The following is a 14,254-nucleotide window of genomic DNA, read 5'->3' on the forward strand; positions in this document are numbered from 1 at the left end:
CGTTTTCCATGCAGAGGGTATTTGGCCCGTCTTGTTTATGGTGGTAAATAAGCCAGGCAGGGGGTAAATAAACAGACTGAAACATGCGCCAGCATTTGGGCATGTCTGGGCAGGCTTGTCTAAGCAAATGTCTTTTTAGCATGTGGCAAAAAGAGTCCAGCGAAGACTGCTGCCTGATGTCAAGTGGCAGAGAGTTCCAAAGTGTAGCTGCTGCCTCCCTGAAACATCAGTTTCTTACAAATGTGGAAGGGGTATGATGTGGTGCCTGCAAAAGTGCTAGTTTTTTCTTTTTTGGATCTGGTACGGGGGTCAAGTTGGTGGCAGGAGTGAGGTTGTATCCCTGTGGAAGTTCAGCCTCCAAAAGTGGCAGTCTGGGCAAAAGGGGGGGGGAATGCAGAGCTGCTGCGTTGACTCCTTCTGTGTGTTGGTCAGGGGGCTTGCGTGGGGCCCCTCTGCCATCTCAGTCTGCCACCTCACTCAGTCTGCGTGGGGAAAGGACTTGGGGGTCTTGGTGGACCACAAGCTTCACATGAGTCCACCGTGTGATGCAGCAGCAAAAAAGGTGAATGTTAGTCTCCAGAGCAAGGGAAGTCATAGTCACGCTCTCTTCTGTCTTGGTCAGACCCCACCTGGAGTCCAAGTCCAGTTCTGGGAGCCACAATTTAAGGAGGATGTGACCGGCTGGAAGGTGGGCAGAGGAGGGAGACCAAGATGAACAAAGGTCTAAGCCTGATGAGGAACGGTTGAAGGAGCTGGGAATGTCTAGCCTGGAAAAGAGGAGGCTGTGAGGAGATACAGGAGATACCTTCCAGTATCTTAAGGGATGTCACATGGAGGAGGGAGCAACACGAACCCACGGCTTCAAGTTGCAGGAGAGGAGCTTCTGACTAGACCTCAGGAAGGGCTTTCTGACAGTCGGAGCTGTTGGGCAGTGGAACAAATTCTCTCGTGAGATTGTGGGCTCTCCTTCCCTGGAGATTTTAAAGCACAGGTTGAGTGGGCCTCTGCCAGGGATTCTCCCCCCCCCCCCAGCTACTGTTTATTGATGTAAATAAGTTTGTATTTGACACTTGAGATCAAGATCCAAACCATGGGAGAGAGGAGACCCAGCTGCCCTGGGGGGCAACAGTCTTGCTGCTGCTGCTGCTGCTGCTGCTGACCCACCTTCAAGTCCAAAACATTTTTCCAGGGTGGATCCTGAGCCCTGGATCACAGGAGGCATTGAAAAGAACTTTTAAGCAGCCTTTTTGCCAGGCCTGGGTGCCCACCCTGCACCCTGCCAGCTCCTAGGAGCTCTGGGAGCAGCCCCCCCCTCCAGACACCTGCTACTCAGCCCCACCCACTGGCCAGCAGCAGCCAATCGCTGCCTCTCTCGGCCAGCCTTCCCGTCCCCTCCCTCCTTCTCCCAGGTATGATAACTCAGGGCTGCCCGCAGGAGCACCCAGCCTAAGCAGCCCTGAGAGGGGAGCAGAGCCCAGGAGCTGGACAGGTAAGGGGCACCTCTAGGGAGGGGGCGCCAGGGATCCAACTCAGAGCCAGGGCTGCAATCCCAGGAGGCGCCCCCCTTGGGCACAGCCCCCCCCGGGCAACACAGAGGGTCAAAGCTCCAGGGAGGGCATTTGCCTGGTTTCCTCAGGAAGGAGGCCAGGGAACGAGGGCACCTTCGCTCCTGCCAAGCCCGCGATGCCCCACATGGCACGGGAGTTTGTGGTTTTCTGCAAGCAGACGGGTTTTCTCTAATCTGCTAGTGCTGGCCTGTTAACACTGGGATTTGCAGGCCCTCCCAAAACCCAGCTGGGCCTCCCCCTCCCATCCTTGTCGCTCTGCTGTCACCCCGTTTCTCTTTTTTTATATATAATATTTATTCAAATTTTAAAGGTTACAAAAAGAAACAAAAAAGAAAACAAAACAATACCACCAAGAAAAAGTAAAAAAGCAAAAACAGAGAAAAAAGAGAGAAAAAAATTAAAAATACATACAATCAAAAAGAAGAAAAAAACAAGTCAAACCTTTACATATTTTTCTTTCTTTAACTTATTTCCTTGACCTCCTCACACTTCCCCTCTTTGTATTCTAGTTCAGATAGGTCTTTCAGCAAATACTTCATCTTTGTTTTTATCCTTATAATCCATCTTAATATACTATAATTTTTCATTCTCTCTTTCACCAATTATCCATCCATTTTTACTTTATTTAATCTTATTTCTCATTAAAACTAATATATTTGAACTTATTCTCTTAAAACGTTTCCCCTAGGGTCATGAAAATTTCGTTCCACTATTTTTCCATCTCTCATTAAAAATTTTTTAAAAAAAATATCAATATATACACTTTGAATTCCCAATTTTCTTCCACCATCTCCCCTCCCCAGTCTCGGCCCCTACCAACAGTTCCATCAGCCTCCAACAGTCCATCAACCTGGAGATCTTAAATCCGAGGCTCTTAACTCTTCTTCATGTCCCATCTGCGGATCTTCTTGATAGTCTCTGGTACTAAAAAGCAGTTCTCGGAGGGGCTCCAACCCAACGATGGTCATATTCCTTCTTAACAGGTCTGCCAGATTTCCATAGTTAAGGGTAGGGCCCATAAAGTATTCCAAATCTTGTTTCACACTTCTTCCAAGTCCAAAGGCCCCCAAAACTCCGAGCTCCTCCTGGCTCAAATTTATATCCCAAAAGTCATTTGATCCCCACATAGGGTGATCTCTCCATCTTTCATTTTCCAAATCATGCCAGGCTCCCATCTTCAAAAACTGGCTTCTCCTAGTTACAGCCATATAAGGCCTCAACTTATAGTCCTCCATTTGCCTCTGTAGGGTTAAGGCTCCCCCTTGTTTATGCTGCACAACAGCAACTTTGTCCTTCTCTGGTTCCTCAGATTGTTCAATTGAAAAAGATTCCTGTGCCGGATTCTTATCGACGTCTATGATGACGCCCACTTTTGTTCCCAAAATGCCAACACTGGTAGCCATGGCATCTATCTGACCATGCAGCTTTCCCAACAGATAAAATGTCCTATTCAGTAGAGACGCCTCCCCAAGAACTCCATTTTATCCGCTATCAAAGTAAAGATTCCAGCCGCAGCGGCTCAGCTGTGATCAGGCGGCGCTGCCAGGCAGTTCACATTCAGAAAAGCGGGAGAGGAGGTTTTGCAAAGCCTTGCGCTCGGCTCCGTCGGGGTGGGTTGTGGTTGCTAAAAGGGGCGGCCCCAAAGCTGAGCTTCCCTGTCGAGCAAAGCGCCTGGCTGAACTGCTCAGCTCTTCTCGGGGGTGCCACCAGTGGGAGAATTTCTCCCACCGCAAGTAGCGGGGGTGGGGCTGATCCAGACTTGGGATGGCAGCATGCAAGGCAGGGAAGGGTTAAAGACTCTCTAGCCCTCCCTTTGTGGGCGCTGCTGCCCCCTCCCGCCCAAAAAGCCCCATTCTTACGATAGCTACTTGTAGGGAAGTTTCCATGTCCATACTGGATCGGATTAAAACCAGAGTTTTCTGCTGGCTCTTGACGACTTCGAGTGGGACAGGGCCCTGCCTTCCACGCGGAAAGAAGATCCCGGGTTCACTCGGCAAGGGCATCTCCAACTTGAGATGAGCAAGGCCCTTGCTTGATGCGGGGCAGGTTTTAATAGGTAGGGGACGATATACTAATTCGATTTATCCCTCCAGGCACCCACATTTGTGGGCTGAGTAGCGGTAAACATCCCACCCTTAGCAGCAAAATTGAAGAAGGTTGTACAGCCGTCCATTTAGCCGGCTAGGATGCGAGCTGCCTGGCTCTCCCTTTTCGTGTACCCGACTCTACCAATTACATTTTCTGTGGTCTGAGACTCTGCTAAGAAGCAAGAACATCCTTGCTGGACTTGACTGTCATCTCCCACACTTGTGGCTGCCACTCAGTGTAGCCAAGACGAAGAAGAAGAAGAAGAAGAAGAAGAAGAAGAAGAAGAAGAAGAAGAAGAAGAAGAGTAGTAGTAGTAGTAGTAGTTTGGATTTGATATCCCGCCATTCACCCCCCTTAAGGAGTCTCAAAGCGGCTCACATTCTCCTTTCCCTTCCTCCCCCACAACAAACACTCTGTGAGGTGAGTGAGGCTGAGAGACTTCAGAGAAGTGTGACTGGCCCAAGGTCACCCAGCAGCTGCATGTGGAGGGAGGAGCGGAGACGCAAACCCGGTTCACCAGATTATGTGTCCACCGCTCTGAACCACTACACCACACTCCGGGGTCAGACTCTGGAGAAAGAATGGGGCCCGGATCCTGCCCCGACCCCACTTGCTGACGCCTCCCCCCTTTCTGACACCTCCCTCTTTCTCCCACAGGGCGAGATGTGGTCCTCTGCTTTGGCCATCTTCGGCTTCCTGGCCACGGCCGCCTCCGGCCAACCCCCAGAGCGCCACGAGGGGGTCTCCATCTTCTCCGACTTGACTCCGGCGGAGCTGCGGGCCGTCCGCGACTTTCTGCTGGGCCGGCCCGAGCTGGGCCTCCAGGCGGATCCAGACCCCTCCCTGGCCAAGAACAGCCTCTTCCTGGTGGAGCTCTTGACCCCGAAGAAAGAGTGCGCCTTGCAGTACCTGGAGTCCGGGGAGCACCGCCCTCGACGCCAGGCCAGAGCCGTGGTCTTCTTCGGGGCCGAGGCGCAGCCCAATGTCACCGAGTACGTGGTGTGGCCCCTGCCCAAGCCCACGTCCTACCAGCCCTGGGGGAAGCCGGCGCCCTTCGCAGCGCGGCCGATGTCGCAGCTGGAGTTTGGGCTGCTCTCGCAGCGGCTGGCGAAGAGCCTGGCTCCGCTGCAGCAGTTCCTGCTGGACGCCTCAGGCTTCGGCTTCGGGAACTGCGGCGACCGGTGCCTGACCCTGACGGAGGTGGCCCCGCGGGGCCTGGCCTCGGGCGAGCGCCGCACCTGGCTGATGCTCCAGCGCTTCGTGGAGGGCTTCTTCCTGCACCCGGTGGGGCTGGAGGTCCTCCTCGACCACCGGGAGCTTGACCCAAGCCTCTGGCAGGTGCAGAAGCTGTGGTACAACGGGCGCTACTTCAGCAGCGTGGAGGAGCTGGCCCAGCTCCACGCCTCGGGCGCCGTGCCCGTCGTGCCTCTGCCGCCGCACCCGGACGAGAGCCTCTTCTCCACCTTCGTGCCACGGGGGAGCTTCTCAGCGGGGCCCCCGACGGACGCGCACGGCGCCAAGGTGTGCGAGCCGCAGGGCCGCCGCTACTCGGTGCGCGGCAACCTGGTGGAGTACAGCGGCTGGAGCCTGGCCTTCCGCCTGCGCACGTCCACGGGGCTGCAGCTCTTCGACGTGCGCTTCAACGGGGAGCGCGTGGCCTACGAGGTGAGCGTGCAGGAAGCCATCGCCATCTACGGGGGGAACACGCCGGCCGCCATGCAGACCAAGTACATCGACGTGAGCTGGGGCATGGGCTCCGTGACGCACGAGCTGGCGCCCGGCGTCGACTGCCCCGAGGGGGCCACTTTCCTGGACGCCCACCACCTGTACGACGCCCCGGGCCCCATGCGCTTCCCGCGCGCCCTCTGCGTCTTCGAGCTGCCCACGGGGGTCCCTCTGCGCCGCCACTTCGACAGCGACTTCCGCGGCGGCTCCCACTTCTACGCGGGCCTCGAGGGCGCCGCGCTGGTCCTGCGCACCATCTCCACCGTCTACAACTACGACTACATCTGGGACTTCCTGCTCTACCCCAACGGGGTGCTGGAGACCAAGGTGCACGCCACGGGCTACGTGCACGCCTCCTTCTACACGCCCGAGGGGCTCCGCTACGGGAACCGCCTGCACGAACACCTGCTGGGCAACATCCACACGCACCTGGTGCACTACAAGGTCGACCTGGACGTCGCAGGTGGGGCCCTCGCTCGCTCCCGGAAAGTGGCGCGGGGGGGGAGTCCATCCTCAGTCATAAGAATCCCCCTTCCCCGATAAAAACTGATTAGTTTAACTAATTCAACAAAATTGATGCACATCATTCAGCGACTGCAGCTTTTCCAAGCCTGGTCATTTGCACCTGCAGCAAATGCAGCACCCCCTGCCCCAGAGCGCCCCCAAGGATTCCCGCTTCCCGCTTGGGGAACCCTTGTTGTGAGAGGGGAACCTTTTCCTCCCTCCTGCTGCTGGAGCTGCCCCCGCCGGCTCTTCTGGCTCGGGCAGAGGAGGAACCCTGGGGCTGCCCCCTTTTGCCATGCCAGGCGTCCTCCTTGGCCTTAGCGAGCCCCCCCGTAGCCTCAGGGCCCCTCCCCTGCCGGTTCTCCTGACCCCCGTCCCCCCTGCTCTCCCCCCTGCAGGCCTGGAGAACAGCTTCGAGACGCTGGACGTGGCTCTGGAGAACATCTCTCTGCCCTGGGAGCCGAGCCAGCCGCTGGTGCAGCCGCGCCTGGAGCCTCAGCCGCGTCTCCGCGAGCGCCAGGCCGCCTTCCCCTTCGGCAAGCCGCTGCCCCGCTACCTGCTCTTCGGCAACCCGGCGAAGCCCAACCGCTGGGGCCACCGGCGCAGCTACCGCCTGCAGCTCAGCTCGCATGCCGACCGCGTCCTGCCCCGCGGGTGGCAGGAGGAGCGCGGCATCACCTGGAGCAGGTGAGCCCGACAGGTGGGGCGGGCGGGGTAGGCAGGTGAGCTGGGACGCCGAGTGGGAGGGCAGCCCCCACCCCACTTCCCAGCCAAAGGGAGCAGCGGGTCGCCCATGCCTGGAGATTCTCTGGAGTGGACGGGACGGTTTCGCTCCCGCCGTCGGGGTCTGGCCAGAAGGAAGGCTGGAAATGGGTGGCAGGCAGGAATTGCTCCCGAGGAGCCGCTGCTGGACAGCCCAGTGGGGACGGTGCTGCTCTGGCGCTGGGCTCCTGCTTCAGAGAAGCGTGGGATTCCAGCGTGGGAAGGGACCCCGAGGGTCAACTAGTCCAACCCCAGCAAGGCAGGAATATGCAGCTGCCCCACATCAGGATAGAACCTGCAACCTTGGAATTATCAGCCCCTCTCTCTAACCGAGGGAGCTATTCAGGATTGAGCTTCATTAAGCTGTAACCCCAAAATTTAGGATATCCTCCAAACTGGTGCCAAAGGTATGTATTCGTTTTGTGCCCATTTGGACCGGAAATTCTGCATTTTGTACTCTCCCCCCAAAAAAACTGAGTAATTAACATAGCAAACGGGGTTCCAGGTTAACATCCCAAAATCCAGCGTGGTCTGACCCCCCCCCCCCAATGACATTTTATTGAAGCTTGCTGCTTGCCTGTGGGTTTAAGAACCTAAGGAGAGCCTGCTGGATGAGGCCAAGGGGGGCCCATCTGCTCCAGCCCCCTGTTCTCACTGTCACCTGCCAGATACCCCAATGGGGAACCTGCAGAGAGCCTCCCTCCCCTCCTGGCATTCAGAATCGTCTCTGCCTCTGAGTGTGGAGGGCAGAGGAGAGCCTAACCCTGTGGAACAGATGGGGAGAAGGGAGCCTCCTTGATCCGGCCCAATCGCCTTCTCAATCCGGCCCACGGATGGTCCAGGAATCAGCGTGTTTTTACATGAGTAGAATGTGTCCTTGCATTTAAAATGCATCTCTGGGTTATTTGTGGGGCATAGGAATTTGTTCACCCCCCCCCATTATAGTTCAGTCCTCCACAAGGTCTGAGGAACTGTGGACCAGCCCCCTGCTGAAAAAGTTTGCTGACCCCTGATCCAGCGGGCAGGAGGTATTGGGCGCTTGGGTGTGGGCTGGCCTCTCTTTGATGGGGTGGGCTCAGGGGCACCCATGCCCAGGGACTGAGGGGTGGTGTCCCTCCGGCAGATACCCCTTAGCAGTGACCCAGCATCATGACAACGAGGACACCAGTAGCAGCCTCTACATCCAGAACGACCCCTGGAGCCCTACAGTCAGCTTTGAGAAGTTCCTCCAGAATGACGAGAGCCTGGAGAACCAGGTGAGGGCGGCCTGGGGGTGGGGGGCAGGAAGAGGAGCAGCAGGGCAGCTCACTTGGGGTTTTGGGGGGGAGCACACACGGAGATCCAGGCCAGGGCCAGGGCAGGCAGATTCATGCTCTAAACGGTCCTAAACGGCCTCGGTCCAGTATACTTGAACAAGCGTCTCCACCACCACCGTCCAGCTCTGAGGGTCTTCTGACGGTTGCCTCACTGCGAGAAGTGACATTACAGGGAACCAGGCAGAGGGCCTTCTCGGTGGTGGCACCCGCCCTGTGGAACACCCTCCCACCAGATGAACAACTATCTTTTAGAAAACATCTGAAGGCAGCCTTGTTTAGGGAAGCTTTTAATGTTTGATGCATTACTGTATTCTAATATTCTGTTGGAAGCCTCCCAGAGTGTCTGGGGAAGCCCAGCCAGATGGGCCGGGTATAAATAATAAATTATTGTGGAGTTTTGAACTGACAGGGTTAAAACTCAGCTCCCAGCAAAGCCGCGCAGGGAAGCCTGACTGGACGCAGGTTTTGTTTACCCCAAAAGGTTATGGAGGGTTACGCGTTTCCTGAGAAGTGTGAGAAGGGAGGAAGACTGCCAGCGTTGCGTTGCTGAGAGCTCTTGCCAGGAATTGCAGTGGGGAATGCTGGAGAGCGGAGCCAAAAGCCAAGGAAGACGGCTGCTTCGGAGGTCCGGCTTGCTGGCAAATGTGTGAGTACGCTGAAAGCCCCGGTGGGTGGAAGATGGCTCCTGCCCAGGCACAGCAGCACCATGAGAGCTACAATATCCCCGGTGAAAGACTGAAGGGGGCCAGCGTTGATGCTTGGCTGTTGCCAAAGCTCCAAGGGAGGAAGCCCTGGGTCGCATGGCAGGCACTGAAGACGGCATGTCAGGCCGCAGTGGGAGCCAGACCAGAGGGGGCTGGAGAATGCCCAGAGAGAGCTCCGAGCCCAGAGGGAGCTGGGACTGTTTCTGGAAGCTGTTTCTATGCTTCAACACATCTGTGTGATGGACTGTGTGCTGGAGAGAGGCTGAGAGCTGGGAAGAGGAAGGCAGTTGCAGTCTGTTCCTTAGGCAGCTGGGCACCCAGGAGTTGGGGTGCAGGCTGATCCAAGAGCTCCGAGAAAGCCAAAGTCTCCAAGAGTTGTTTGTGCTCTGAGGCGAAGTCCAACAGCGAAGGGCATTGTCCGCTAGAGGTGCAGGATGCCGGAAAGGAGACCGGCCGGCGTGGAATGTCAACAAAGCAGGTTCCCAGGGCCAGTTCTCAGCGAAGGCGTGGGAAAGCAGCAGGCCAGGAGAAGAACAAAGACAAGGCGTCTTATCACCTCCCAGCTGCGATGGTGTCTCTGAGAAAAGGCAAAAGCCTTAGTCGGGGGGAGGCTGTGGCCATGGCAACCGGTGGGGGTGCAAGCAACGCCATGGCAACTTTGGAAAACAGCCAGAGAGACACTTTATCTCTCGTAATCGACTCCGGAGCTTCTCATTGCCTTGTGAAATCTCGAGAGCTCCTGAGGGACTGCAAGACAGTTAAAACTGGACGCTATGTCACATTAGCAGATGGGTCTCAAAGACCATTGACTGAAACTGGGTTTTTATATTGTTCTTTTATAGATCATGAGGTGCAAGCTTTTGTGGTCCCAGAGCTTGCACATTCTCTTTTAAGCATGTTATCACTTGCTGCTGATGGTTTTGATGTTCTGTTTTCTAACAATTTGTGTTCCTTCTACAGGAATGGGAAGAAGATCTACAGTGTTGAGAGAAAAGACAGGCTATTTCTGGTGCAGATGCCTATTGAAGATGGGACTGGTGGGAAAATGGGACTGGTGGAAAATGGGGCTAGTGGAGAGTTCATTAAAGATGCCCAAGTGCAGTGTGCAAATGTCCCACCACACCATGATTGTGTGCACCTGTGGCACAGGAGATTTGGGCACGTTGGGTGGTCATATGTGAGGAAGGCCATTGACAACACAATTGGGTGTAGGTTCAAGACATGTGACAGATACCTAGATTGTCAAGCCTGTAAGCAATCGAAGGTCACAACATGCACGTACCCCAGGTCAGAGAGGAGAACCAGCAAACCCTTTGAACTTGTGCATGCGGATTTATCAGGGCCCATGCCAACACCTTCTTTAGCTGGGTCTAAGTGGGTTCTAGTTCTGATTGACGATTTTTCAAAGCATTCTTGGGTTTTCTCGCTTAAATGTAAATCAGAAGCAGCTGCACTGATCAGGGATTGGATCACAGCGGTAGAGCTGCGGTTCTCTACCAGGGTGATTTCCTTTCAATCTGATTGGGGGGGGGGAGTTCACAGGTTCTGCGCTGCAATTGTTTTTCAGGCAGAAAGGTATCAGTCATCAATTGTCTGCCCCCTACTCTCCGCAACAGAACGGGGTTGCAGAGAGAAAATTTCGCACGCTACAGGAAGCAGCGAACGCTATGTTGGCAGACTCGGGTTTGCCACAGCACTTTTGGGCTGAGAGTTATAAGACAGCATGTTTTCTGCAGAACAGGGTGTACAATTCCAGTGTAGGCAACACACCATTTTTCTTACTGCATCAGAAGAAACCGAAAGTGCACTACTTCTGCGTTTTTGGCTGTGAGGCTTGGGTCCTCATTCCAAAAGCCATGCGCAGAAAGGGTGAGCAGAGTGGGTGGAAGCGTCTTCACGGGAACCCGGATGTTCTGTTAGACTCAGGTGAGGAGGAGGACGAGGCTGAACCTGTCGCTGAGATGCACAGTCCACAGCCACAGAGTCCAGAGCTGGGATCTCCAAGGGAGAGGCTCCGTATCTCTCCAAAAGGGAGTCCCAGGACCCCTCCACAGGTCTCTGTCAAGTCTGAGCTAAGGAGTCAACCATCCTCGCCAGCAGAACCAGCTGTATGCCCGAAACGGTGCAGCAGGTCAGAGGGGGATGTTTCTGACACAGGGGATGGTGTAGCTGATCCAGGTGAATTAGGTGCAATTCCAGAGTTCACGCTGAGGAGGTCAGCAAGGTCAACCAAGGGAAAGCCACCTGAAAGGTATGAAGCCACAAGTGTCTGGGTTGGTGTGGCTAGATGTGAACCTGAATCCTTTGAGGATGTTCAGAAGTTGCCTCAGGAAGAAGCTAGCAAATGGCGTGGGGCGATGCAGAAGGAGATGAACTCAGTGGAGTCTCTTGGTGTGTTCTCACTCACTCAGCTGCCTGCTAACAAGCACGCTGTGAGCTGCAGATGGGTTTACCGCTTGAAATCCACAGAAGCGGGAGAACCACAGTATAAAGCAAGGTTAGTGGCTCGAGGATTCACACAGAGAAAGGGTGTCCACTTCACAGAGGTATATTCGCCAACCTTGAGAGCGGAGACTTTGAGAACGCTTTTGGCGATAGCAGCACAGAGAGGTTGGAAGGTGAACCATTTTGATGTAGATGTCGCCTACCTGAACTCAGATCTCCAGGAGGAGTTGTACATGCTTCCTCCTCCAGGGTTTGAAGTCAGTGAACCAGGCGTCGTGTGGCGGTTGCACAAATCCATCTATGGATTACGCCAATCTGCCAGAAATTGGAATATGTGTCTACATGAAGCCTTAGAAGAGCTAGGTTTTAAGAGATCTCTTGCAGGCAGTTGTCTTTACATTAGAGATTCAGGCTTGAAACAGCAAGTGGTTCAGGTGTTCGTTGATGACCTTTTGATAATGGCACAGACAGGTAAACAGGTGAAGAAGTTTGCTAGGGAGCTTGGAAAGCGGTTCAAGCAAAAGCAGCTTGGAGATGTCAAGTCCTATCTAGGCGTAGAGATCACAAGAGCAAGTGATGGAGGCTTCTTGCTTCGCCAGAAAGGTAAGATTGAGCAGTTGCTTGAGAAGTTCAGGATGTCTGATTGTGCAGGTGCCAGATCACCCATAGAGGCTGGTTTTGTGAAGGAGTGTCAGCAAGTAGAACGCGTGGTGTTCGAAAATACTGAACTCTTTCAGTCAGCTCTGGGTAGTCTGTTGTATCTGTCACAGTGGAGCAGACCAGACATAGTGTTTGCTGTCAATCTGCTCAGTAGAGAGGCTTCAAGTCCTAGTGTGCAGGCCTGGAATGGTATAAAGCGGGTGCTACGTTACCTGCAAGATACCAAAGACTTTTGCCTCAGGATGTCAGCTGAGGGTGGTGTCAAGCTGACTGCATGGGTGGATGCAGATTGGGCTAACCTTGTGGACCGCAAGTCAGTGTCAGGCCTAGTCGTGAAGTTTGGGGACTCAGTGATAGGGTGGAGGTCCCGGAAACAAAGTCTCATAGCGCTTTCATCTACTGAAGCTGAGTTCAGTGCGCTATCAGATGTTTGCAGAGAACTGGAGTTCTATGTGTGTTTGGTCGAGGAAATCTGTGGAGAGAATTGTTTGCCTGTTGTGGTGCATGAAGACAATCAACCGTGTCTCAAATTGGCTGAGACGGGGCAATTCAAGGCAAGGACCAAACATTTGGACATACGCTTCCGGAATGTATGTCAGAGCGTTCATGAGGGGCTAATTGCTCTGAAATACTGTCCCTCAACCAAGAACCTCACTGATGGTTTCACAAAACCATTAACCTTCCAGAGGGTCTGTGTATGGGGAAAGCATTGTTGGCTATTGTCCCCAGATGCAGGACCAGAGGGGGTGTGGAGTTTGGAACTGACAGGGTTAAAACTCCGTGGTGTCCTGTATCTGGGAGGAGCGTAATGCAGAGAAGTGCATCACAGTCTGTGTCACTGTTCAGACTTGCTTTCGCTTCTGCCTGAGACGCAGCTCAGCTCGGAGGCTGCAGGCTGTGTGTGTGCTTTTGGAGCACAGAGCATGTCGGAGGTTTCTGATGGATTTACTGCTTTGTAAATAAACGCTTCTAGAGATAAGAACCGAACTGTCTTTGGACTTGATTTATCCCTTATCTCACACGGACGCAGGACCGCTGCTACTCTGCTCGCCTGCCAGGTCAGCTCCCAGCAAAGCCGCGCAGGGAAGCCTGACTGGACACAGGTTTTGTTTACCCCCCAAATTATTACTATTCTTATTCTCCCTCCGGCAGGACCTGGTGGCCTGGGTGACGGTGGGCTTCCTCCACATCCCCCACTCGGAGGACATCCCCAACACGTCCACGCCGGGCAACGTGGTGGGCTTCTACCTGCGACCCTTCAACTTCTTCGATGAAGACCCCTCTGTGGCCTCGCGACGCACCATCATCGTGCGCCCCTCTGAGCCTGGGGGCAGGTCTGGGGTGCATATCCAGCGCTGGACCCCGACCGACCCCATGCCCTGCGTCTCCCAGGAGCCCTTCAGCTACAATGGCACCTACTGGCAGGTGTAGCCCAGCCCCAGGCAGGATTGACCCCATCTTCTTCCTCTCCATCCTTCAAACCCAAACCCCAGATATTGACCTCTCCTCCTCAGCAGCAGGTGTGCCAGCAGTTATTACTCACAGGAGCTAAGTAGAACCTCCATGTGCCGAGAGGGTCTGCCACTGAGCACTGTCCTCTGGGGACACAGAGCAGGGAGGAGGACCTGATGCCCACAGGCCCAGCTTGTGAGGTTCCCCAAAGCACTGGGCGTGGGACTCAAGTGATTTTTCCTGCCCCAAATGTCCACTTAGTCATATGTAAAGGTCATAAAATAACTAGTTGACTAAGAGCACGAGAAGAGCATGTGCTGGATGAGGCCCGTGGCCCATCTGGTCCTGCACCCTGTTCTCCCAGTGGCCAACCAGGTCCCCCAAAGGGAAGCCCACTAGCAGGTTTCGAACTCAAGACCCTCTCGCCTCTTGTGGCTCCCGGCGACTGCTGTTCAGAAGCGTTGCTGCCTCTGAGTGTGGAGGGCAGAGCAGAGCCCTCCAGGAATTTCTCTGACCCCCTTTTCAAGCCATCCAGCCCCCACAGTCTCCTGCCGGAGGGGGTCCCACGGTTTAACTTCTTGGATCCATCCTGATAACTATTTAATTAAAAGTCTTACAGTGACTCCAGTGGTTTTCTTCACCAGCTTCACACATCTGGAAGGGGGGAGTGAAATCCCTTTCCTGTCTCCTCCTGCTCCTGTTTGCCAAGTTCGCAGAAGAAAGAATCCACATAGAAACACCGCTACCCGACCCCACCCCCATCCATCTCCCCTCCCTCCACCCCCTTTCTTCCCCCCTTTTTTTCTCCCCCTAATGCCTCAACAAATGAAATGGATTTGTTAAAATGTTACATGGGGGGGAAAAAATACGAGGCATTACACTTACACTGTAAAACAAGAAAACCCTTAATAAAATATTAATAATAAAAAAAGAAAAAGAAAGAGTCCGCCTCAGAGTCTTTCCCAAGCAAACGATGGATTTTAACTCTCAGAAGAGTCTTGCAATCCCTCTGGGCAGTTCCTACATCAGA

General features: G+C 54.4%; 1 protein-coding gene across 1 annotated transcript; it reads left to right on the forward strand.

The window, feature by feature from the left end:
• Positions 1-1,409: 1,409 nt before the first annotated feature.
• On the forward strand, positions 1,410-13,314 carry LOC309381147 (diamine oxidase [copper-containing]-like). Its single transcript, XM_081931712.1, has 5 exons — positions 1,410-1,489; positions 4,314-5,844; positions 6,284-6,572; positions 7,771-7,903; positions 12,925-13,314. Exons 2-5 carry the CDS (start codon positions 4,320-4,322, stop codon positions 13,201-13,203), a joined length of 2,226 nt encoding a protein of 741 aa, XP_081787838.1. The 5' UTR covers positions 1,410-1,489; positions 4,314-4,319; the 3' UTR covers positions 13,204-13,314.
• Positions 13,315-14,254: the final 940 nt, after the last annotated feature.

This window comes from Podarcis melisellensis (genome assembly GCF_964234715.1).
Source record: "Podarcis melisellensis genome assembly, chromosome: 12".
Classification (NCBI taxonomy): domain Eukaryota; kingdom Metazoa; phylum Chordata; class Lepidosauria; order Squamata; family Lacertidae; genus Podarcis; species Podarcis melisellensis.